The sequence below is a fragment of the Chrysochloris asiatica genome, unplaced genomic scaffold, assembly GCF_000296735.1.
Source record: "Chrysochloris asiatica unplaced genomic scaffold, ChrAsi1.0 scaffold00025, whole genome shotgun sequence".
NCBI classification, from domain to species: domain Eukaryota; kingdom Metazoa; phylum Chordata; class Mammalia; order Afrosoricida; family Chrysochloridae; genus Chrysochloris; species Chrysochloris asiatica.
The window spans coordinates 21421400-21445804 of NW_006408543.1; the positions used below are offsets into that span (position 1 = coordinate 21421400).

A 24405-nucleotide genomic window follows, 5' to 3' on the forward strand; every position below is an offset into this window, starting at 1 on the left:
ACTCACTTGCAAGGTGAGACGGGGTGGTGGTAAGCACACTCCTCCCCGTTTTTACAGGCAGGCCAGTACTTGCAGCGTTCCAGGAGCTTCTCGGGCTTCTGGGCCACACTCAGCTCACTCATGTCAGCTACAAAGGGAAAAGAATGAAGAAACCTCATTAGTGATGAGCAATTCGCTACGTGGCCCCTTTAATAAAGTCCCCTAGCACTGGACTGAGAGGCACAAAGTAGGGGGTCGGAGCCCACCAGCCACTCCCACAAGATTTACAGCCTCGGAAACCCTATACAGGGTCAGTATGAGTCAGAACTGACTCCACAACACTTAACAATCCCAGTCTTAAAATCCTATTTTATGTTTGAAGTTACACCAAAGAAACTTCACCCATATAATCTGATAAACACTAATAACAGAATCCTGTTATTAGTAATAAGATTATCTGGTACTAAAACTGCCATTCTCACTGTGACAACTAAACTGGATGGTGATACTGTTACGAGCCCGAAGCAAACAGAATTCCATGGAAACTGAAAACACAGAGCTGGTGGGAGTGGGAGGTTGTGTGCCGTGGAGTCGGTTCCGACTCATAGTGACCCTGTACAGGGTTTCCAAGGCTGTAAATCTTTACAGGAGCAGAAAGCCTCCTCTTTCTCCCACAGAGACCTTGCAGTTAGCAGCCTGGCTCGTCATCGCCTATGCCACCAGGGCTCCTTTAGGAGCTGGTTAAGGAATGTGAACCAACAGCACCATTCAGGCACGATGACGAGGTGGTCCGAATCCAGGGCCCCACTCACAGCAGTATCTGACAGGGAGGAAGTGATTGCTGCTTAACATGGCTCACAAACCCCATTCTCTCAGGGCCCAGGAAGGAGCTCTGCTAGCGCAGTGGGTCCTGAGTTGGGCTGCTAACCGCACGCACGGTCAACAGTTTGAATCTCCCTCATTGGGAGAAAGATGAGGAGCAGTTAAGATTTACAGCCTCGCTGACTTCAGGAGGCTCCAAACCTGATTTTTAAGTGACATTTAAATGTAAATGCTGACGATTAAAGTTTAAAATGCTGACTAAAACATGAAATTACACCTATAGGCTAATTAGCTGCCAACTTCTGGCCCAAGCCACTCTGGCCAAGCAAACAAGGCATAGGTGTTAGGATGCCTAAGATGCATGTTTATGAACAATTTCACTCCAAACCCATTCCTCTCTTCATTTACCTGTGGCCAGGCGCTGACACCTGGCTCAGAAACTTAGTGAGACATCGCGCGGGCCCTGGTTAGCAGGCAGAAGTAAACTTCCACTTCTCTCCCTTAAAATTTGCTACTTACATAGAAAAAATGACTAACTGGCAGCCAGCTGTAACCTATCAGCAGCTAAGAGGGTTCACGCTGCTGTCCTGAGGACACTGACGGCCTGTCATCAAACAACTGCTCCGAGTGGTGTTGCTGCTAAGTGCCATGGAGTCACTTCCAACTCACAGGGACGCTGTATAGGGTTTCCGAGGAGCAGCTGGTGGGCTGGAACTCCCGACCTTGTAGTTCACAGTTCAGTGCTGACCCTGCAGTACCACACCAGGAGCCCACCGCTGATTATGCCCAGTACATACACTTCCATGCCACTTTAAAAGTACTTAGGGAAGTTATCTAGCTCTAAGATAGTAAAAGTATTTCATTCCAAAGAGCATCTGATCAGGCTGAAGGGAGGCATGTCCCCACGTTTCATAGTTTTTGTGTTGTCCCTGCTCTGAGTGTTGAGGGGGCTGTGGTGCAGACTGACAGGGCAGCTAAGCTGCAAAGTGCGTGAAGAAGCGGAACACTCCACAAGGGACCGCAGGCCGTGGTGACCACATGCTTACTTCATAAGCTATTGACACCGCTCCTGCTTCAGGGTCAAGAAGCAAATTCACTTATACCATTAAAAGCTAAAAATCTGTGCTGCCAGACAACAGCGGCCAAGCATAGCAACCTCACAGGGACACGGCTGCTGTTGAGAGCAAGCACCCTCGGAAACAGCTAGCAGGCAGCTACCAAAAGTGGGTACAGGGGTTCACACATTCAACTTGCAGAGGAGGCGAAGTCTCGTCCTGGAGCAGCAGGGTGCCCACTGGTCTGCAGCGGACCAAAGACCTGGTACCACCCGCAGAAACCTGCCCCGAGGCAAAATTAGACCACTACACACCAAAAACACCCTACACCAAATGGAAATGCAAGAATACTGACTGAGAGCAACGGAATTTTCTTTTAGAAAAAAAAAAAAAGTCATCAGGAAATCCCATCTGCCTGACTCTACAGTCCTCGCCCCTCAGGGGCTGTATCCCCCAGTGACAAGCCCTTGCTCCTCACATCAAAGGGGTCGCTTCTCAGTGTGACTGACTCCCCTGTTCTTCACAAACCCCACCCCCTACAGTACTAAAACTCTGCAGCCAAGGTTTTAGTTAACGATCTCTTCCTAATGACGACTAGATTTCTCATGATTAAAAAAGGTACTCAATGTACTTTTAGAACTAAGCCACGGAAAGGATTCCTCAGAAAATGTTTCACAATTCACAATGGTCTCTCCTGTCACTGCTCATACTTCCTCTTGTTGTTACTGTTGTCAGTGCCCCCATGTAGAGGCTTTCCCAGGAGGAGCGGGAGGGCTGACCCTCCAGCAGCTGACCTGGACTCCCTGTTCACAATGAAGACTCATGACTGCCCCCCTCCCCAGGGCATGTTACCCTAGTTACTGGTACTCATTCTCGGTCACAGATAAAAAGAACGGCAATGGGATGTCCAGTCAAAGCGGTGACGGGCGCCCCCATCACCCGCCTAGAAGCCCACTGCCACCGGGACTGAGCTGCCCAGCCTCGAGCTGACCACTACCATTCAATACAGGAGGGTCAACAAAGTTTGAGGATGCCGTTATCTTTTCATTCCATGTTTCCATGAGTGTTCTGAAGCCTCCTCGGGTAACAGTAAGTCTTCTCTACATCTCGGACAAGTATCCTGACAAATCAGACAAGGCACTCCCCTTCAAGAAAATTTAACTGAGGTAGAAACAGTATCAAAAGCCAAATTAATTATTCTCTTCGTTGCTGTTGTTAAGTGCCATGGAGTCGGTTCCGACTCACAGCAACCCTGCAGATAGTTTCTGAAGAGCGGCTGGTGGGTTTGAACCACCATCCTTATGGTTCAAACCGACCCTGTGGCCAAGCGCTTATCACACAGTGCCACACCAGGACTCCTGCGTTGTTCTCTTAAGGTTAAATGACTTACAGGAGTAAACAATCTCATTTCTATCAAGAAAGGGAGGAAGGCAAACAAGGCATCAGACATGAGTATCCATCCCTCACCAAGCACAGTTCCTCCAAAAGGCCCCTGGCCGAACACCGCATCAGCCCTGGAGCCACGGCCTCAACGTGAACGGAAGGAACAGAACCCTATCACTGGGAAGACGTCAAATGCCAAGTTTCCACCCAATGCTGATGCAAGGCAGAGAAACACGTCCAAGGTCCCCTCGCAATGACAGCCCCTGCTGTCTGTGGAGCACCTGCGCTCTCAACACACCGTGTGAAAAGCTACCATTTGGGTCCTCAAGCTGCCTGCTCGTCAACTGCAAGTGCTGTGGATGCAGGAGCCCTCGGAGCCCCTGGGGTGAGGCTGCCGTGTGGTTTACTGGTCTCATTCCTTCAAGGCACATGTCTTCCTCTTGCTCTGACATATATCCTGGGGGACTGGGGACACCATCCAGCGTCACTATAAACTTGGGACTTGCAGGTTTATCTGGTTGTACAAGATCTCTGCCAGACAGATAGAAAAGACCAGAGAATTAGGGAAACGAACACAAAAAAGCTGTGCCTCTCCAGTGCACACTCCTCAGCAGCACGCTCCCGCCCTGCCTTGCTCCCCACTTGTCGGCTCAAAGACAGACTCGGTAGGTAGGCCTTCTGGAGATGCATTAAGGGCTGCGGCTAACAGGCTAACACGGTGGTCATGGAGTCCACCCACGACCCTCCAGCCTGCACTTACTGAGCATGGCCTCCCCTCAACTTGGCCCCTGAGCCCATTTGACCCTCGAGTCATAGGGTAATAAGCTGAAAGAACTAGCATCCACACTTAGAACGCAGTGGTTCTATGGCTACACTCATTTTATTGTGTGTATGCTGTTCCTTTATGGAATCTATAGTCCATCTTCCAACAGGAGAAATCACCCCCACCCCCACCTGTTAACGCTCCTTACAGAACTGTCCTGATTATTAGTTAATTAGTTACCTGGCTTTTCAAATTTCGTTTCTGGTTGTGTATAAAGAAAAGAGCTGAACGGATACATTGAGCTTTTATTTACAGGTTTATCCATTTCTGAACAAGAAGAGCTGCACTTTTTGAAAGTGGACTCTGGCTACCCCTCCATGGCCTAGCTGTTGCATCAATGTCAGCTCTCGACAGGAGGGTTCTGGGGCAGGAAGGGGGAGCCAGGAACTACGGGTCACCCTGCACCAGCTGATCAACATAAATGAACTACACAAGAAAAAGAAGCCATCTACCGTGGAGTCTGCAAAAGGTGTCCTGAAAGAGCCCGGAGGGCGTCTGCAGTCTTCATCCCCGACTCGTGGCTGGGTGCCACAACTATCTCCTCAGACAGCTTGGGCTTCTTCAGAATAAATGATCTTGTGTCTGCATGGACCATGGACTCCATGTCATAGTAATCTGAGCCAAAAAAATTGGCCACAAATGTTTACTTTTTAATATACCTCGCACCCCCAACATCACACACGTGAGAAGAACGTCAGTCTATCATATATTCGTGATTACTTTCAAAGGACAATCATACTGTGTTCTGCTCAGAGACAGGCTGTGGTTCTGTGCCACACACCTCTCCGGAGAACTCCAGTTCAGACCAAGGGATTCCGATCAACACTGCAGTCAAGAGCGTAGGTGGGCCGCCTAGCGGGATAACAACAGCAACATCGGACATCTGGTGTGGTGCGGCAGGATCAGCACTGGACCGCGAACCGCAAAGTCAGCAGCTCACCAGCCGCTCCTTGGAAACCTTAATACAGGGTCTCTAGGAGTTGGAACCAAGTCCATTCCCTGGCACTTAACAATTTAAGTGTGTTTAGTACAAGAAGCTTTTCTGCACACATGGACCTAAAATTTTTAAGTCCTACGTCTAAGAAATGCAGTTCTGATACACAGAGTAAGCACTCTCCCTAAAATCAGTTTTGATCATTTTGCACAGAACCTCTTACCAACAAGAATACATCTTAATGAAATAAGGAATTAGTACAACTCCATACCTGTCTGGAATTTTAAAATGGGTATTCCAAAAGATATAGCAAGGAAAATTGACCAGCAAATAACCATCAGCTGACATTATCGACAATATACCAAAATATGCCAACAAGACCTACTGCCTAGGGAAGACACAGGCAGCCTGTCAATAGATGCCATCAACTGACCAAAAGGTAACAAAGTGCACCTCTCTTACACAGGGGCCAAAATACACAGACTATTCATTTGTGTCAATTCACTGGACATATTTACTGGGTCCCTAATACCTCTGTGCTACGTACATACAGCAGAAACTAATAGAAAAATAGACGTAGACGTCATTTCAGAACAGCATGACCAGTGGTGGCCAAAAAAGGGCCTGACCAAGGTGTTGGAAGAATATAATGCCAGCTGCCTAATTCTGCCAGGTTAAGAGAATGTTTGCTACAGATGGAACATTAAGGATAAGCTTACTATGGATGGACCAGATGAACAAGCATGCCGGGAATGTGCAGGAATAAACTAGAGATGAGGGAGTTGGAGAACCACCTGAGCTTCCCTGGCAGAGCACACGGGAGCAGGAGCAGCCAGAGGAAGGTCGGTGGCTGGCAGCGCGAGTGCAGTGGGTGTTGGGGACTGAGCAAGTGAGTGGTGAGGAAGGCTGAGACGTGTAACGGAGAGCGTGTGTGCTCTCTTAAGTTGGGATTTGGGTCTAGAAGGCAATAAGGAATCAAGAAAATTTCCAAGTAGGAAGTGACATGATTTAAGTAGCCTTAGGAAAACAAGTTTTAAGAGGCTGCTGCCCAGGAAAATGAAAACTGTTCACAAGCTGACAGAGGAGAAGACACACTCCACACTCCCCACCAGCACCTGGAGCTCACAGCAGTTGGAAGATTTCCACCATCCCAGGAACGGGCCAGTAGAGGGGTGTAGACCCAGAAGGGCCAGGTCACAGATGACTCCATTCATGGACACAGACAAATAAGGAGAAAGGACCGCTTTCAAAGGGTTAATGGTTTACATTTGTGATGCTCTCAGGCAGATAACTGCCAGCCAGGGTGGAGCCAAGATCTGGTCCAAGGGCTACTTTTAAGGAGAACTCCTTTTGCTTGTTTGCATCTCAGAGGCTGTGGAGGGGATGAAAGCCACGCTGAGAGCAGGGAAGAAGGCACAGCTGACAGTTTACAGGAAGAATGACAGGGAACGTCAGGAGCTTAAGAAGAAGGTTCGTCTTGGAAGCCAAACCTCAGAACACAGAAGACATCTCAGGAATATAAGTGCCACCTGCTACAGCACTGAGGAGGGGGATACTGCATGGGAGTCTTCACTGGTCACAGCAGCAGCCCACCTGTCAAGTGGAGGCCACACAGCCGGGAGAGCTCAGAGCTTCTGGGGAAAGGCTGTGGCACATGCCGCGCATTTGGTTTTGCTCCCTTCAGACACCCCATGAAAAGGCCAATAAAGGGGCAAAATGGACAGGGAGAGCTAAGCCCACAAGGAAAACAATCACAAACTGGAACCAGAGAAATAAGCAGGAACACTAACTTAGTCAATCAGCAAAAGTTGACTCCTAAGTCAACAACAAAGTAATTAAGATTCAGAGGCGAAGACAAGGAAACGAGGGGGAGAGTGGAGCGCCTATGTAAGAAGCAGTTTGTGCTTCCTAAACCTAGTCAATCTGTTTTCTTGTCTTTGGTACTTCTCACACGGATTCCAGTAATTCTATGTTGGAGATATCTGGAGGTCAGAAATGGTTTTCTTGGGGGTCACAGGTGGAAAGGGCTATGCACGAAGCTTCACGGTCTGACGGAACAATGTTACAACAGAATCAATCAGAAGGCATACAGTTAAAACCCTGCTGAAATGGAGTAATACACCCCACTTGTAGATAGGAGTGCTTAACACGGTGAAATGTCAACACTACCCAAAGCAAGCTACAGATACAACGCAATCCCAATCCAGAACACCACTCTTTAAAAAGATGGAAAAACTAAGCATTAACTTTATATGGAAAAGAAAGAGACCCCAGATAAGGAAAGTGTTACTGAAAAAGAAGAATTTCCCGATCTCAAAACCAGAGTCTACACGACCACAGACAAAACATTCGGGTGCTGGTACAATGAAAGACATCTAGATCAATGGAACAGAACTGAGAACCCAGCAGTAAATCCATCTACCTACAATCAACTTATCTTCGACAAAGGGCCAACATGCATGAAATGGGGAAGAGATCGTCTCTTCAGCAAACTGTGTTGAAAAAACTGGAAACCCACTTAAGAGAAAAATTAAACAAGACCTGTATCTCACACTATATACAAAAATGAACTCAACGTGTATTTCAACACCTAACCATAAAGTCTCAAATTGTAAAGATCATCAACGGAAAAACAGGGACAAAATTAGGACCTCTGATTGAGATATGTCATAAACACACTATCAAACATAACAGAAGACACAAACATATAACAAATAAGATGCCTGGGACCTCCTAAAAATTGGGCACTTACATGCATCAAAGGATTTCTTCAAAAGAGTAAAAGAGAAAACACAGACTGGGAAGAAATGTTTGGCAATGACATATCAGACAAAGGACTACTCTCCAAAATGCATACAATACACTTCAATGCCTCAACAAGAAGAAAACAATCCAATTTAAAACTGGGCAGAGGGTATGAACAGACCTTTCACCAAAGACGACGTTCAGGGAGTCAACAAACCTATGCTCATGATCACCAGCCATTAGAGATGGAAATCAAAACAACAATGACATATCATTTTACTCCAGCATCAAAAAACACAGAAAATAACAAATACTGGTGAGTGTGTGGAGAGACAGGGGTCTCCCAACACTGCTGGTGGGACTGCAAAATGGCACTACTACTGAGAAAACGGTAAGGTGCTTTCTCAGGAAGTTGGAACTAGAAATACCGATGACCCAGCAATGGGTCTACTTTGTATCCATCCTCAAGAACCAAGAGCTGTGACAGGAATCAATATATGCACATGGCAACACTAGTCACAATGGGACAAAGATGGGGAGACAGTCTAAATGCCCACGGAGGGGGAGGGAAGAGTGGATAGACTGGCACACACACACACAATGGAGTATTTATGACACACTGGTGAAAAACAGTGAGGGTAAAAACACCTCACAACATGGATGAACCTGTAGGCGTTGTTGTTAAGTGCTGTTGAGTCAATTCTGACCCATAGCGACTCTGTTTAGAGTTTACGAGGAGCAGCTGGTAAGCTTGAACTGCCGACCTTAGAGTTCACAAGGCTTTGCAGCCTAGCGCATTAACCCACAGTGCCACACTTATGCTGAGTAAAATTAGTCAATCACAGAAAGAAAAATATTGCATGAGATCAGTGTTGTAAAAAGTTAAGAAAAGATTTTCTTGCTAAATTAAACATTCTAGGATAGTTAGGGCAGGGTTGGGAGGTGGGGGAAATGATTCACAGACTAGAGGGTAGACACATGTTGGCAGGGGTGATGGAGCCAGCAATACACAACAAGAAGGAGGGTAGCAGAAGAGAAATGCAAGAGTTAAGGTGAAGAGAGGTAAATTTTGTTGGCACATGGAGGGGCTTGCAATTATTGTAATGAGGCAAAGCGTATGATCTGTTGAATTTAAAACTGACAATCTGCTCTGTGAGCCTTCACTCAATTCACAATAAAAAGCTAAAAAAAAAAAAAAAAAAAAAAAACCTAAAAAAATTAGGAGTTTGAGTTCCTAGAAGAAAAGTGGAGTTTCAGAACCTTGCAAAAGTGAAAACAGGGGTACCAGCAATCGTGTCTGAAGGCAAAGATCTCACACAGAAGAGGGGATATGTCAACGGAACATTCCCTGAGCTGGTGCTGAGGTCCTGCCCCACCCCTCCACCCTGGCTGGCCCTTTCTCTGCTTGGTGCCCAGAGCTCCAGCAACCAAAGCACTGGCTCAACTGTGTTTCTTTGGAGACGCAGTCAACCTAAGAGCCAACGACACTGACATCAAAGGTCCCCCCTCAAACTAGAGCCAAGAACAATCACTCTCCACAGCAGGATCTACATTAAAATGTGAAGTCAAAAGCTCCTGTGAACCAACACACCACCAATCACTTTAGTGTCCACTCTTACATCTGAAGAAATGATACAGAATGAAAGACAGTGATCATTAACAAACGAACAACTTGGAAAAACAAGACCAAACAGGGAAGGGAAAAAAATACCAAAATTTGAAAGAAAAAATACAAAATTTCACTCATGAAACAAAAATCAGTATTCTTAAAGAACAAACAAATATGAAGACACCTAAGTGCTCTCGGAAATAAAAACATGACAGGAGCAAAGTAAAGGGCGACAGCCGTTCGCAGTCATAGAGCTACCTGAGGCGTCAAACTGTACGTGCACTCGGGGTACAAAGAAAAGCTAAAGGAAACAGAAAAGATATGGAGTGGCGAGAACAGACTAGCTGCTGAACTCTTTGAAAAAAATGCTCTAATGCCAAAAGCAAGGGGGAGTGCTGGAGATCAAAGGGCAACATCGAGGCTGGAGACTATGTCAGCACTTCCATCAGGTAGCAAGGGCAAGCAGAACAAAAGCTACAGGAATTGGGGCAACACCAGATGTCCTACAAATGGGCAGGCGATCCTCACAGAGAACAGAGATCAGGGAAATGAGCCACTAAACTACTGAGTGCTGACTGAGAGGGAAGACAGTTTAGGAAGGTGGCAAGAGAAAAGAGATTTCTGAATTTGTGGGTTTAGGCATCCAATGGCTCCCTTTAGTCATCAGGTATCATCAGGCACTGAACGAACAGCTGGAATGGACTGGCCACTGAGGAAACAGACAAATAAGGCACTAGACCCAGTCCTCAGGGCCCTGGTAGTGCAATGGGCTAACGCTGGACTGCTACCTCGGATGGATTAAGAGTTGGAGGTCGGCGACTGACACCCACCAGCTGCTCTGTGGGAGAAAGATGAGACAATCTTCTCCGTAAAGATTACGGCCTCAGAATCCCCATGGGTGAGTTTTACTCTGTTCTAGAAGAGTCCTGGTGTGGCACTCTAGGCTAAGTGCTGCACTGGTAACTGTAAGTTTGGCAGTTTAAACCTACCAGCCACTCTGGGGAACCCTATATAGCATCACTATGAGTCAGAACTAATTCACTGGCACAAAATCAGAACAGGGTGGCTGCGCGTTAGCATCGACTTAGCCGCAGTGGGTTGGTACGTTGGTTGGTTAGACCCAGTCCTGAAGGTGCACATGGTGTGTGTGTCTGTGTGTGTCTGTGGGGGGTGGAGGTGGGGACAGTGACAGGGACACTGAATTACAGTGGTGCCAGGAAGTACTAGGTGTGGCCCTGGTGAAGAGATTCTCAACTGAGTCAAAGTGAAGGTCAGGTCACCGTGATAAGGTCCAAAGGCCAGAGAGGATGCGGAAGCAGCTCAGGGCCACTAGAAGACTGGGGCAGAGAGAGGCAGAGGAGGTTAGGGACTCAGTCCTCCCTGACAGAGAGAGACAGAGGCCGTTAGGGACCCAGTAGAATGATGTCTGACTAAGATGGAAAACAGAAACGTCACGTGCCACAGAAAATGGCAGATCTTATCTCCTGACCCTCAAGGATTTTCACTGATTTAAACATAGTACCTCTGGGACAAATCTGACACACTAAATGAAGTGGAAACAGCAACTGAAAACTTCTAGACTATAATGAAAACTTCAGATGATTACTAACCTTGGCTGATTTGCAGAGTTTCTGCCATGACCGGGTCAATTTGCAGTCGGGAAAACAATTGCCTTTGTTGAGGTCCTAGAATATAAAGTTCGAAACTTCACTGTAAACTTAAAAACCAAACAATACCAGCATGTGTCTGGGTTTCCTAGAAAATAAGCCAATAATTATCTTTCTGGGTTCTTCACTCAAAGGCTGTAAAACAGCTTAGTTTCAGTGTTAACCCTCCAGAGGTGCTGGACTTCCCATAAGGCCAAGTGTCGTACAATGAACAAGTAAGTGTGGCGCCCAGAGCTCTACTATGCCGAGCCCACATCTGTTGGGATCACCTCCACGGAGAGATACTTCAGTTCTAGTACTCATTCTTCCTTACAGGGCTCAAGCCTAACAGCAGTTGTGAAGATAGTGCAAGACCAGGCATGGCTTCATTCTGTTGTGCAGTCACTGTGAGTCAAAACCAACTCAAAGGTTCGTAACACCAACAACAGGTTCAGAAGGAGCGCAGGTGTCAACCATAAAGAGGTCAGGCCTGACAGCCTCAGAGACCCTGAGGGCAGTTACACTCTGTCCTCTAGCGCCACCATGAGGCAGAATAGGCTTGACGCCAGTGGGTTTTGAGTCTGGCTCACCAGGTCCATCATTTCCTGACAGCCGCCCTGCAAAACCAAACAGAGTAACCTAGAAGTGATCTCCTCCAGTTTCACTAGGTTTCCAGGTAAATTCCTGAAAGGGTAGGAGGATGTCAACCTTCTCAGTAAACAGCAGAGCACTTAGCAGGTATTAGGCGCTCACCTGCTGATCTAAAACAAACGTGTTACACTACAGTGTATGAAGGGATGTGCCTGAGTGGGTGCAGAATAGTGAAATGGCATGCGACGATGCCTGCATGCAAACTTGTGGACCACCTGTTACCAGCAGTTTTCAAAGCACAGGCTTTGCTTACTCAGAGTGAACATGAAGAAGAGCAATCTCTTAATAAGGACCAAGTGCTATTCTTTACATTTTAGAATCTATGTTCAACTTGAAATTCTATTAGCTGCTATGGGTAGCACTGTAAGATAAGCACTAGACTGTTAACTGCAAGGCTGACAGTTCACACCCACCAGCTGCTCCTCGGAAACCCTACATAAGACAGCAAAGAGTTGGAACCAACTCGACTACACTTAACAATAATAATTTTCTTTTAAAGCATATGCTGTATTTTAATATGCTTCAGCAGGATGTCCAAAAAAAAAGTGAATTCCTCCTAGAATTATTGTAGCAAAAACAATCAATCCTGAGGATGAGACCTGAAGCACAGATATCATTTGCTCAATGTCTTTTCACACAGGACAGCCTGGGAAACAGACCTACACTACAGGTTACAGCTAGAAAGCTCTTCTGGTCCACACACTAGGTGTAGACACTACAACAGGTCTCCTTAACATTTAAAAAATTTTTTGCTCAGACTGTTACACATGAAAAAACCCTTCTCTCACATTTCAAGTTTTGCTTCATCTCTCTGCTCATCTATCCTTCCAAAACACCCACTAAAAAGAGACAGAGTTCCGATCAACTCTAGCTCCTAGGTTAAATCCTGTAGAGTTCAAATTTGTCTGCCACGAAGAATTCAAATTCTTCATGACTTGCTGCCCCTCTGAGCTACTAGCCAGGTTACAGTGGAAAAGGTGAGTACTCTATGCTAAAGACAGTTTACCTTTCTCAATGCTACTAAGGAAGCCAATTATTTGGACATCAGTAGTCCTGGACTGTGATTCAAAATCAAGTTCTTCTTGTAGATCTTCACACTGTTCGTTACATTCAGATGTGGAGGCTGAATATTCATTCATTTTAACCTCCAAAGATGAAATTTTTGCTTCAGTCTGTGATACTCTAACATTCAGATCAAAAAGATTTGCTTCCACCGTCAAAATTGCTGCCTTCATCCCTTTAATTTCATTGATATCAGTTGATATTTTCCTTAAAAGATGTGAAATATTGTCTAGCTCATTCAGTGAACAAGAAGAACTTGCTACAGACCCTAAGTCGATTGGCGCCGGTGAGAACAAAGTCGGTAAAGATGACGACTGGCACCTAGAAGCCATTTCCAGAAAGTTCTCTACCTCCTTCCCTCCACGATAATGCTCCCGTCATGGCCCAGCTAACTGCTTCATCACAAGTAGAACCCGTGATCCCTTAAAGCAATATTCAGAATAAATAACACTTAAATCTATAATTAAGACAGGATTGTCATCTGTGGAGTCAGAACTCAAAGTAAATTTGAAAATGCTAAACAAACCAGACCAATTTTCTCTTTGCTACAAGTAAGATGCCCTAATACGCAGCCCTCTTTATCTCCTGAGTCCTACGGAATAGCTCTCTCCAAACAATACTCAATTATGACATACAAAAAAATCCTGGCTCCTGATTGGCCAAAACCAGACACCTGACACACAAAGAATGTATTATTATTATATACCTCGTGGGACGGGAACACTGAGAGCTGAGACTTAAATTCAGCAATATAACATCAAGTTGGTACCTACAGATGCTATGAACTTGATATGTTTTTTTCCCTTCATCTGTTAAACTAATTTTCAAACTTATACAGAGTCGCTATGGGTCGGAACCGACTCGATGGCACTTAACAACAAATACACACACACACATACACACACACACACACATATATATAAATGTTTTATTGTGAATTTTATGATAGTTTACATGGGAAAACATTAGCTTTACATTCATCCTATCGTATATCATTTCATTGCCATGGTTACAATCCCCTCTATGCATCATCAATCAACCAAAGGTTATACCCTGCAAGCCTGCCCCCCAGTCATCAGCACACAGCCCCTCTCCCTCTCTGGGTCTAAAGCCCCAGCCACTCCGTCTCTCCACGTCACCATCTCTGGCGTCACTGCTTCTCTGGGTAGGGTCCTGCGAACTTGTATTTTGCCTAGTACCTTGAGCTTCAACTCCCCCTGAAAACAGTGTACAGCAATACTTGACATTTTGTCCGTGAGTAGAGAGCAGGAAAGATGATTTGGCCCACGATCATAGATAAATTCATTTAAAAAAATCCATGTGGTAATAACGGAATTCAACTGCACCGATAAAATATGATGCAAATTTAATAAAGACAAATTGAGGACTTGGCCTAGGTTTGATGCTTGACAACTTTCAAATATCTGACTTTCAAATATTTTCTTCCGTTCTGTGAGCTGTCCTTATATTTTCTTGACAGTGTCTTTTGAAACACAAACATTTTTAGTTTTGAGGTATTTGCATTTTTGGTACCACACGTAAGTCACCAAGATTTACACCTATGTTTTTCCTACAAGTTTCATGGTTCTTTATCCATTTGGAGTTGTTTTTCATTTCATCTACTTGGAGTTCTCTTTCATTTCAGGTGGGGGTTCAGGCCTGACTCCTTTCTTAGCATCATTTGTTGATGAGACGACTATTTTTCTCCAACTGAATGGTTTTGGTGCTTGGGTTGAAAATCGTTAGATCATATATGTTGTTGTTGTGGTTAATGTTGTTGAGTTGGTTCCAATCCACATTAATCCTGTATAGGAGTTCTGAAGAGGAGCTGGTGGGTTTGAACTGCCAATCTTGTGATTCACAGTCCAGTACTGATCCTACAATGCCACACCAGGAGTCCCTTGATCATACATATATTGTTGTTGTTGTTAAGTGCCATCAAGTCGATCCCAACCCATAGCGACCTTGTATAGGGTTTTCCAAGGAGCAGCTGGTGAGTTTGAACCACTGACACTGCAGTTCAAACAACTTTGCCGTCTGATCCATTAGCCCACAGCGACACACCAGAACTCCAAAAATTGCTTTATATTACACTGGTGGTGGTTACATGCTGTGGAGTCAGTTCTGACTCATAGCGACCCTGTACAGGGTTTCCGAAGCTGTAAATCTTTTCAGGAGCAGAAAGCCTCAACTTTCTCCCATGGAACAGCTGGTAGTTTCCAACTGCTGACCTTGTGGTTCGCAGCCCAATTCATAACCAATTCGCTACCAGAGGTCCTTCATATATATATGTGTATATACACACACACACAGACAGAGTCCTGGTGTGACGCTGTGAGTTAATGCGCCAGACTGCAAAGCCATTTGAACTGCAAGAGTGGTGGTTCAAGTTCACCAGCTGCTCTTCAGAAACCCTATACAGGGCTGTGGGTCGGAACCGACTCAATGGCACTTAGCAACAACAATACACACACACAAACAGGTTTATTTCTGGGCTCTCAGATCTATTCCACTGACCTACATGTCTGCACTTATACCAATAACACAGGTTGGATCACTGTAGCTTGGCAGTAAACTTTCAAATAAGAAAGTGTGAGTCCTCCAAGTTCACTATTGTTGTTTGAGCTTGCTTGCTAATCTGGGCCCCTTAGATTGCCTTAGGAAATTTAGGACCACTTTGTCAACTGTTTCAAATAAGTTAGCTGGAATCCTGACAGCGAATGAGTTGAATCTAAATCATTTTGTTGAGTAGTGCCATCCTAACAAGATTCAAGTCTTCCAATCCATGAATATACAATGTTTTTACATGGCCTTCATTTGAAAAAAGGTTGTTTTTACTTCAATTTACTCCCTAAGCAGCAAGCCAGGAGCATTTTTAAGACACCAAGTTGGTGGACATGCCTTTCAATGACCTCTTCAAACCAAGAATCCAAGAAAGAATTGTAGTCTTTGGTTTCCCAGTTAAATAGATGTCAGCCAGAATGACAAAATAAAGGAAAGCTAAATGCTGAAATTGATAGAAGAACCTTTATTCATCTCTCCACTGTATAAATTAAACTTCCAAATTTTTTAGACAAAAAACAATCTGCAAAATTTACACAGAATTTTTCCAGAGCACACACTGACAGATGATACCCAGAGTAATCATTAAGAAATTTTTTCAGCATAACATTCTGACAAGATGAATCACAATAGATTCACTAGGGGGCAGCAGACACAACCTGAATGAGATGGAGTCACAAAGGTGGATGCTGTCAGATCAGTCTCAGAGTCCAGTTCAACTTCAGAATTTGAAACAAGTAAAGGAACATCAGAGGAAATCTCCATATTTTACCACTGCTTCATCCTTACTTACAGACTGGGAAGCTGAAGCCCAGAAAGCTCAAGGTCAGCTAGTGAGTAGCAGAGCCTGGATTAAAGTCTAGGTATTAAAGTCCTGGTATGGAGTCCTGGCATGGCGCTGTGGGATAATGCAATGGACTGCAAAGTCAATTTGAACTGCAAGGTCAGTGGTTCAAGCTCACCAGCTGCTCCTCGGAAATCCTCTACAGGGTTGTTATGTGTTAAAGCTGACTTGATGGCACTCAACAACAACAATGGAGTCCTGGTATGGCGCTGTGGGACAATGCACTCGACTGCAAGGTCGGCGGTTGGAATTTACCAGTCACTCCTGTTCTCTTTACTAAGAATATTTCAGTGTGTGCAGCTTAACATACTGAGTACATGCATTTACAGCCTGTCCTTCTAGAAAGTCAGTAAAAATAATGAATTTTAAAAGTGCCCAAATCCTTAACATAAAGCTTTTTTGTTATTAGTGCTGTTGAGTTGCTTCCAACTCATAGCGACCCTGTGTAGGGTTTCAAGGAGTGGCTGGTAGAACTGCTGACGTTGCAGTTAGCTGTCCAGTGCTTGTCCTACAGTGCCACACTCCAAATTTGGTTTTGAATATCACCCATTGGGGTGCAGGAAGAAAATATCAGAAATTACATCAGAAATATCTGTATTTCCTTCCTAGCCTCCTTACATTTCACCTTTACATTTTCACACATAACATATGGATAATACATCTGTGAAGGCGCATACATGCAAATACATTCAAAAAGGATTCTTTACACAAAACAACTGTCTGGTCAGAAGCTAGGAGACACTGATTTAGAGATGGAGAGCTAGGGCAGGAACCACAACAGATGAAGACTTCTACCACTTCCGGAAGGCAAACAGTGACTGGGGAGGTCACACTCTAGCTCAGCATCAAAGGTCCCCTCTGCTGCTTTGGGGAACAGACTGGAGGAGGGGGAGCGTGGCAGCACACAGACCTGTTAGGACACTACTCCCCCAACAAAGACGCAGCACAGAAGGCCAGGAAGGCAGGGGCAGAAGATTTCTAATGGTGGAGAAAGGGAAGGCAGGTGGGGGCAGACAAAAGATCAGGAAAAGCAAGAAAAAGGAGCTGACGAGACTGAGGCACTAGGTTTCTGTCCCAGCAAGTGGACAGATGGATTGATTGCCATTTGCTCCATCAATATAATGAGGAAGGCTACCGGGGGATCAGACAGCAGAAAAAGATCAGTAGTTGGGTTTTAGACAAGCTTGAAATGCTTCACTGTACAACCAAAAACAAGCCCACAGGTGTTTGACAGAAGGCAGCCAACTTCTTAACAGCAACACGGAAGCCTTAAACTAATGAAACAATGCCTGCAAGTTCAAAGGGAGATGATTTCCTTTATCTAAGTAAAATATCCATCAAGTGGAAGCAGGTGAGTAGCAATTAGGACTTCAGGGACAAGGTCCAGACTGGAGATCTAAATCTGGGTGTTGACAATGCAGAGATGATTTCTAAAACCCTGAGTTTAGACAAAAGGACCAAAGGGCCATTCAAATGGGAGCAGCTGGAGCAACGGCCAAGACAACACAGAAGGCAGCAGAGGAGGAAGGCAGGTCTGAGAACAGTGGAGCCACAGAAACATTTACATGACTATGTTTTTATTTTTAAAAGAGAGTTCTTTTATAACACTCCTGAGCAAATTATCTGGGGGAGAATCTAGCTCGCCAGTGTCAATGGCAGCAGCCCCAGGGATATTCCTCTGTAATTCCAAAGTCCCTGGTGTGTAACTACAGCTCCCTGCCTGCTTGATTAAAAGCTAAGCCTGTGTATTCTATGAACAGTTGAATGGCAAACCAATTTTCTCTGCAAACTTTCACTCAATTCACACACACAACAACAAGAATTTAAGCCAAAGGAGCTCTGGTAGCATAGTGGTACGATTCAGGCTGTAAGCCACAAGGTCAGCAGTTCAAAACTACCAGCTGTTCCGTAGGAGAAAGATGAGGCTTTCTGCTTCCATAAAGATTTACAGCCTCGGAAACCCTGTACAGGGTCGCTATGAGTCGGAAGCAACTCTACGGCACACAACAACAACACAGCAAAGCTTAGCCCACACAACTCTAGGTAAGAATTTCTCTACTGCCTTTTCATAAAGTAGGAACCACATTTTATTTTTCTTGAAGTCTGTAAATGAAAGAGAAAAAAAATAACAAAAATTGACCCTGAGGGAAATTATCCATAAAAAAGCAAAATATTTTTTTCACAAAACGACCAGACAAATTTGAGACAATACTATATCCATAAAAGAAGACATCATGAAAAACAGAGAACAAGAATAAACATGTGGAAATTAAAAATGTGCTTATCAAAATGCAAGCTCAACATGGGGGCTGAAAAAAAAAGTCAAGAAAATAGTCTGAAGAGTACAAGATCATGTGAAAACTAATGCAAGATGAAAGAGGGAAGACTGAATTTCAATCTAGGAATCTATCATTCAAGTCACAGAATTTCCAAAAGAGAACAGTGCAACAAATGAGAGAAAATGTTTATACAAAAAAACGCAAGAGAAAATTTCTAAACTGAAGGCAGTTAATTTTCAAGAGAGGATTGACAGAAGGCAATCAACTTATCAGCAATAATGGAAGCCGAAAATACCGAAGCAATCCCTAAAAGTTCAGAGGGAAATGCTTTCCTTACCTAAGCATCAATCAAGTTCAAAGAGATCTTTAGATTTCTAAGAACGTGGAAAAAGCAACCACCATACACTTTAAGTGTTTTCATATTGTGCTCATAAAATGAAGGACAACACGGAAAAGACAGAGTGGGAGCCAGGAAACATGAAAGCAGAGCTGGGATGAAAGTCTTGAAGCTGACCTAGAGAGTAACCAATCAGATTAGCAAACACAGGAGAGCTCACACCAGAAGGAAAGTACTTAAGAAAACGGGGATCAAAGATTTAATAATATAAAATGATAATCCTTCAAGATTGTAACACAGGCAGGCAATGCAAAAAAGAAGAATATAAAATGAAACAGGAACCACAGTGGGGAGGAGGGGAATGGAAGGGAACTGACTGTAAAATAGAGTTAAAAATTTTAAACTCCATGGAGTAACGTTTATATAATCTTAATAATGCAAATGCTGCTTAATGCTTTTCAACCTTTAGGGTCAACCTGTTTAGACAAAGCATAGTAGCTCTAAAGAGAAAAACAAACAAAGTGGACATTTGATCAGTTCCGTCCATATCAACCTAGGACAAGCCAACTGCTGTCTGTTTAGTCAGCTCCAGCTCATGCTGATATGATTACATGCATCACAACTGTGCTCCATTTGGTTTTCAATGGCTGATCTTTTGGAAGTAGGGAACGAGACCTTTCTTACAGGTGAGTACAGATGACCAAGTTTAGAAACAGGATGAAGTAGTTCAAAAAATAAGTATCGCTATCTTTTGGGAGTCAAAATAAATTGAAATACAGTTAATCACATAAGAAATAAGCATTTCAATGTACTCAAAATTACAAAAGTCACCAGTAAATGACCTAAAAATACTGAATTTGCCATGTGGCAACTTTATTATGTGGTCTTGAAGACTGGGAAAGTCATAAGTGAATTTCATCTTTACATATTACATTATAGCAAGGAGCCAATAGATACCAACAAGATCGGTGATTCAAATTCACCAGCCACTCCCACAGAAACCCTATACAGAGTCACTATGAGTTGGAACCAACTCAACAGCACTGAACAACAACATAATTGAAGAAACAGTGGTAATAAGCACATTGTTACAGACATGGTAACAGTTTTAAATATACAAACAGAAGTATTTAAAAATGGTAGCCTCTGGGAGTGGAACTAAGTATTGAGAAAAATGGAGCCAACTATGGTGCTTTTTTATTTCCATCTTTTTATACTATTTGATTTTTTTAAATCTTTCAGTAAGTTATTAATTTGTTTTTCCAAATTTTTTAAGATAAGTGTATATTTCATAAAAGTAAAAAAAAAATTAAGTATATATATGGTTTTTAAATATTATACAAAATAAGAAAAAATTAAAAGAAATCCAAGTCTCCACATATCTTAGTGAAACTTCAGAACATCAAAGACAAGAGATCTTGAAAGCAGCCCCAGAGAGAAAGGACAGACCACCTACAAAGGAACAACAGACAATTATAATGTCGTAAAGTCCACTTAGCAACAATGGAAGCCAGGAGACGGCAGAATGATACATACAAGGTATTGTGAGCAGATAATTGCTTTTTATCTAGATTTCGGTATCCTGCAACACTACTACACAAAAGCAGGAAGATCTAAATGTGCTCGTGGATAAACAGACTCAGGAAATTTACCACCCAGAAACCCGTTCTAAAAAGATTTCTCAGTGGAAATGGGGGCAAGGTAGCAATGAAGACATAAACTGACCTTGACTGTGTTCCATAGACTCCTGTACCTTAAGATGAGAGAGAAGAGGTAGTGATGGTTGGTCCAAAGTGTGGGAAGACTTGGGAAATCCTGAACCCAAGGACACTGACCTAGCCACTAGAGCTAACAGTAAACCATCCGACTGGTATGAAGTGGGGGGAGGTGCGCAAGAATGCCCAAACTTGCAGACAGTAGTACCCTTTTGCCTTAGCTTGGATGGTTTGATGATCGAAACTCAACTAGAGGAAGATAAAGAAATTTGATACAGGAAATAAGTATAAATTGCTACAATTTGAGCAACTTGACCGTAACGTATGGATCTAGTAGCTCAAAATGCCAATCAAGAGGGTAGGAGTCTTCACATCTAGGATCAAGCCTATTCCCCCACTTCAGTGCACAGAGCTGACAGGGACAGGCAACTTAGACACTGGCTACCTCAGACTGGAGGGTGGGGGGAGGTTATAAAGGCACGAAGTAACTGGCTTACATGTTTTCAAGAGGGAGTTTAGTTTAAGAGTGTGTGGAGGAAGAAAGAGTCCCCACTGAATAGTTTTCATCTTGTCTAGATGGGTCTTGTTAAAGGAGATGGGGATAGGATTCTTTTGATTCAACAGTGAGTGATTGTTACCATGACTAACTGCGATTGTCACAACTGTAAAGGTAAAAGCAGATGGACAGATTGTATTCATGGCAATGAAACAATATACAATAGGATGACTGTAAAGCTAATGTTCTCTCAATTCACAATAAGACATTAAAAAAAAAAAAGCAGAGGGACAAAAAGGAGAGAGTAGTTAATCTTCATTCCAAGAACAGAGGACCCTAGACCCTAGGACCACCAAGGGAGAAGAGCATGAGCAGAACGTGGGACCCCATCCAGAGAAGCAGCAACACCAGAGATGGAGGCAGAGAAGATGACATGGAGAGACAGAGTAGCTGAGGGCACTAGACTCATGGAAACATAAAGGCTGTGTGCTGGTGGCCAGGAGGCAGGCTTTCAAAATGTGCCCTTAGGTTATTTAAATTATTATATATTCCCGAGTGTTTCTGTGTATCAAAGGAAAAAAGAAAGAGGGAATAGAGTAAAGGAATAGAGGCAAATACTGTTAACCGATGGCACACGGAAGGTATTGGAACCATTGCAATGAAACAAGATGCAATTGGTTAATTGCAAAACTGACACTCTGCCATGTAAACTACCACTCAATTCACAATAAAAGTTTAAAAAAAAGACTTCTCAGCAGTAGTACTTTAAATATACTTCAAAATATTGGAAAATGATGCTGCAAGTAACAGAAATGTGAGAATAAAATAATTAGCACGTAACTAAATCTGAACAAACATTGCATGAGTAAAACAACAAGGATGCCCTGCCCCATTTATACATTTTTAAAAAGGCTAAAAACCATTATGGAAACATAATATCTGTTTTGTAAAGCCTGCTTACTGTTTGAGAACAGGGTCAGGATATCAGCTAATACGTTAAATTAAAGTTGCATGGTAATACTTTAAAGGTGATCACTTAAAAGAATAGACACGCAATGTTTAAACTGAAAACCAGTAAAGAAAGAAAGAGAAAAAAAAAAGCTAACCGGTAGGGATCAACAGTAGTAAGTGCTGCATCTAAAACAGGCAACAAGAGCAAAAAAAACACTAGACAAGAAGATAGGAAAAATTAGTTAAAATGCATCAATAATTTTAATAAAGTGAATGGTCAACAATTTCCAACAAAAGACAAACCCTTAGACTAAAAAATAAACACCTAGCTACACATGCCTCAAGCATTAGGATCAAGACAACTAAAAATAAAAGCTTAGAAAAAGGTAAATACTAACCAAATAAATGGCTTCATTCACATTAGATAAAACTGGTTTTATGACAAAAGCACCATCTGACATAGAGGCCACATATAAATATAAGAGATCAGTTTGTAGGAAGATGTGACAATTAAAAATAAGGAGTTCTGGAGTGGCCCTATGAGTTAACATGCTGGACTATGAAAGTCGCTTTGAACTGCAAGACTGGTGGTTCAAGCTCACCAGTTGCTCCTCAGAAAACCTACAGGGTTGCGATGGGTCAGAACCGACATGCTAGCACTTTTAACAACAACAGTGTTGTTGTTGTTAAGTGCCGTCTAGTCAATTCCAACTCACAGCAACCTGTATAGGGTACCCATGCACCTAGCTGCGGCTGTTGTTAAGTGTCATGGAGTCAGTTCTGACTCTGAGCAACCCTCTATTACCATTTCTAGGACTTCTAGCATAGCAATGTGGGTTGAGCACTGGACTGCAAACCACAGGTCAGCTGTTCAAATTCACCAGCTGCTCCTTGGAAACCCTATACAGGATCACTACGAATCGGAACACATTTGAAGGCACTGAACAACACCAACAACATAGGGTTTCCAAGGAGCAACTGGTGGATTTGAACCTCCAGCTTGTGGTTAGCAGTCATGTGCTTATCCTACAGTACCATACATAATGACCACAAAGTAATCACTGACTGATGTTTACAGAAATTAAACGCCTCATTATAGTGGGCAGTTGCAATACCCTCTCTAAACTACTGATACATTAAAGCAGACCAAAATATCAGCAAGGTCTAGTTCCAAAGATCATGATCGTCAATCTTAATCTACTGAAGATTTGCAAATTTTCAATTCAACAATTAGTTCTTTTTACTCCACAGTGCATATGTGAGATATGTACAAAATTGTACACTAAGCAAGCCTTAGTGATTTTCCAAGATTCCATACATCATTTTATCTGATCAAAATGCAATCATGTCAGGAGTTCAAAATAATTTTAAAACACAAAATCTCCATGTGCAAGGTAGAATCTCAACTGAGTAGTATCCAATCTGTCTAGGCAGGGTTGATGAATGAAATGGATGGGTCTCTTGTGTTACAATAGTGCATAATTGTTATCAGGACTCCTTGTGAGAGTTGGAAATGTACAGGTAGACGTTTTGTAGCAAAAGAAGGGGAGTGATTAACTTTTTAGTCTAGGAGCGGAGGTCCCTGGGACCATCAAGGGAGAAGAGCTGAGCGAGACCCTACCCAGAGAAGCAGTGATGCCTGAAATGTAGGCAGAGACGATGACGTGGAGAGATGGAGCGGCTGGGGAATTTACACCCAGAGAGAGGGGCTATGTGCTGACGACCGGGGGGCAAGCTTGCAGTGTATACCCTTTGGTTGGTTGATGATGCATGGAGGGGATAGTAACCATGGCAATGAACCGATATACAATTCGATGAATGTAAATCTAATGTTCTCCCATGTAAACTATCACATAATTCACAATACTACATTTAAAAAAAAAAAATCTCCAAGTGCTTCAAATTAGACGTATGTTCAAATAATTAATGGATCCAAGATGAAAACCAAAATGGAAACTAAATTAGACACTAAGAATACAGTGAAAATGTTACACATCATAACTTGTGATATGCAACAAGTGATAGAAAAAAATGACTGCATTTGAAAACAGGGTGAGCTAAATTAGGAAGTTAAAAAAAATGTTAAGATAGGGATTACATCAGAGGATCTGGGATAGAGTGGGAGAAAATGGGGAACAAAAGTCAAAATTACATAAGGGGGGAAAAAAAGGCTGGGTTTACTAGTCAGAAAAGACTGGAGGAACCTGAGACTATGATACTCAACCACCCGGCAGGTCTGGAAAGGACTCACCTCATGGCCCAATTTTTAGCTAAGCAGCATAAAGATGTATGGAGTCCTGGTGTAGCGCTGTGGGTTAATGCACTGGACCACAAGATCAGCGGTTCAAGTTCACCAGCCACTCCTCAGAAACCCTAACAGGGTCATTAGGAGTCAGAACTGACTCTAGGCACTTAACAACAATCAGTTTATAGAAGGAGACAACAGCACTAGTAAGGGATACTCACCATGGAATGGTCAATCATCCAAAACCAAAAGGACAAAGGTAAGAAG

General features: G+C 43.3%; 1 protein-coding gene across 2 annotated transcripts in view; it reads right to left on the reverse strand.

Moving 5' to 3' along the window:
* The window catches only part of ZC3H14 (zinc finger CCCH-type containing 14), a 55280-nt gene that overhangs the window by 3130 nt on the left and 27745 nt on the right, over positions 1-24405 (reverse strand). Inside the window, exons 10-13 of one of the 2 annotated variants that reach the window (XM_006839585.1) lie at positions 10961-11035; positions 4515-4677; positions 3538-3770; positions 7-127 (exon numbers count right to left, since the gene is read on the reverse strand). In XM_006839585.1, the coding sequence (XP_006839648.1) occupies positions 7-127; positions 3538-3770; positions 4515-4677; positions 10961-11035 (592 nt within the window). The remainder of the gene's footprint in view (positions 1-6; positions 128-3537; positions 3771-4514; positions 4678-10960; positions 11036-24405) is intronic. The other variant, XM_006839586.1, reaches the window with a different exon arrangement.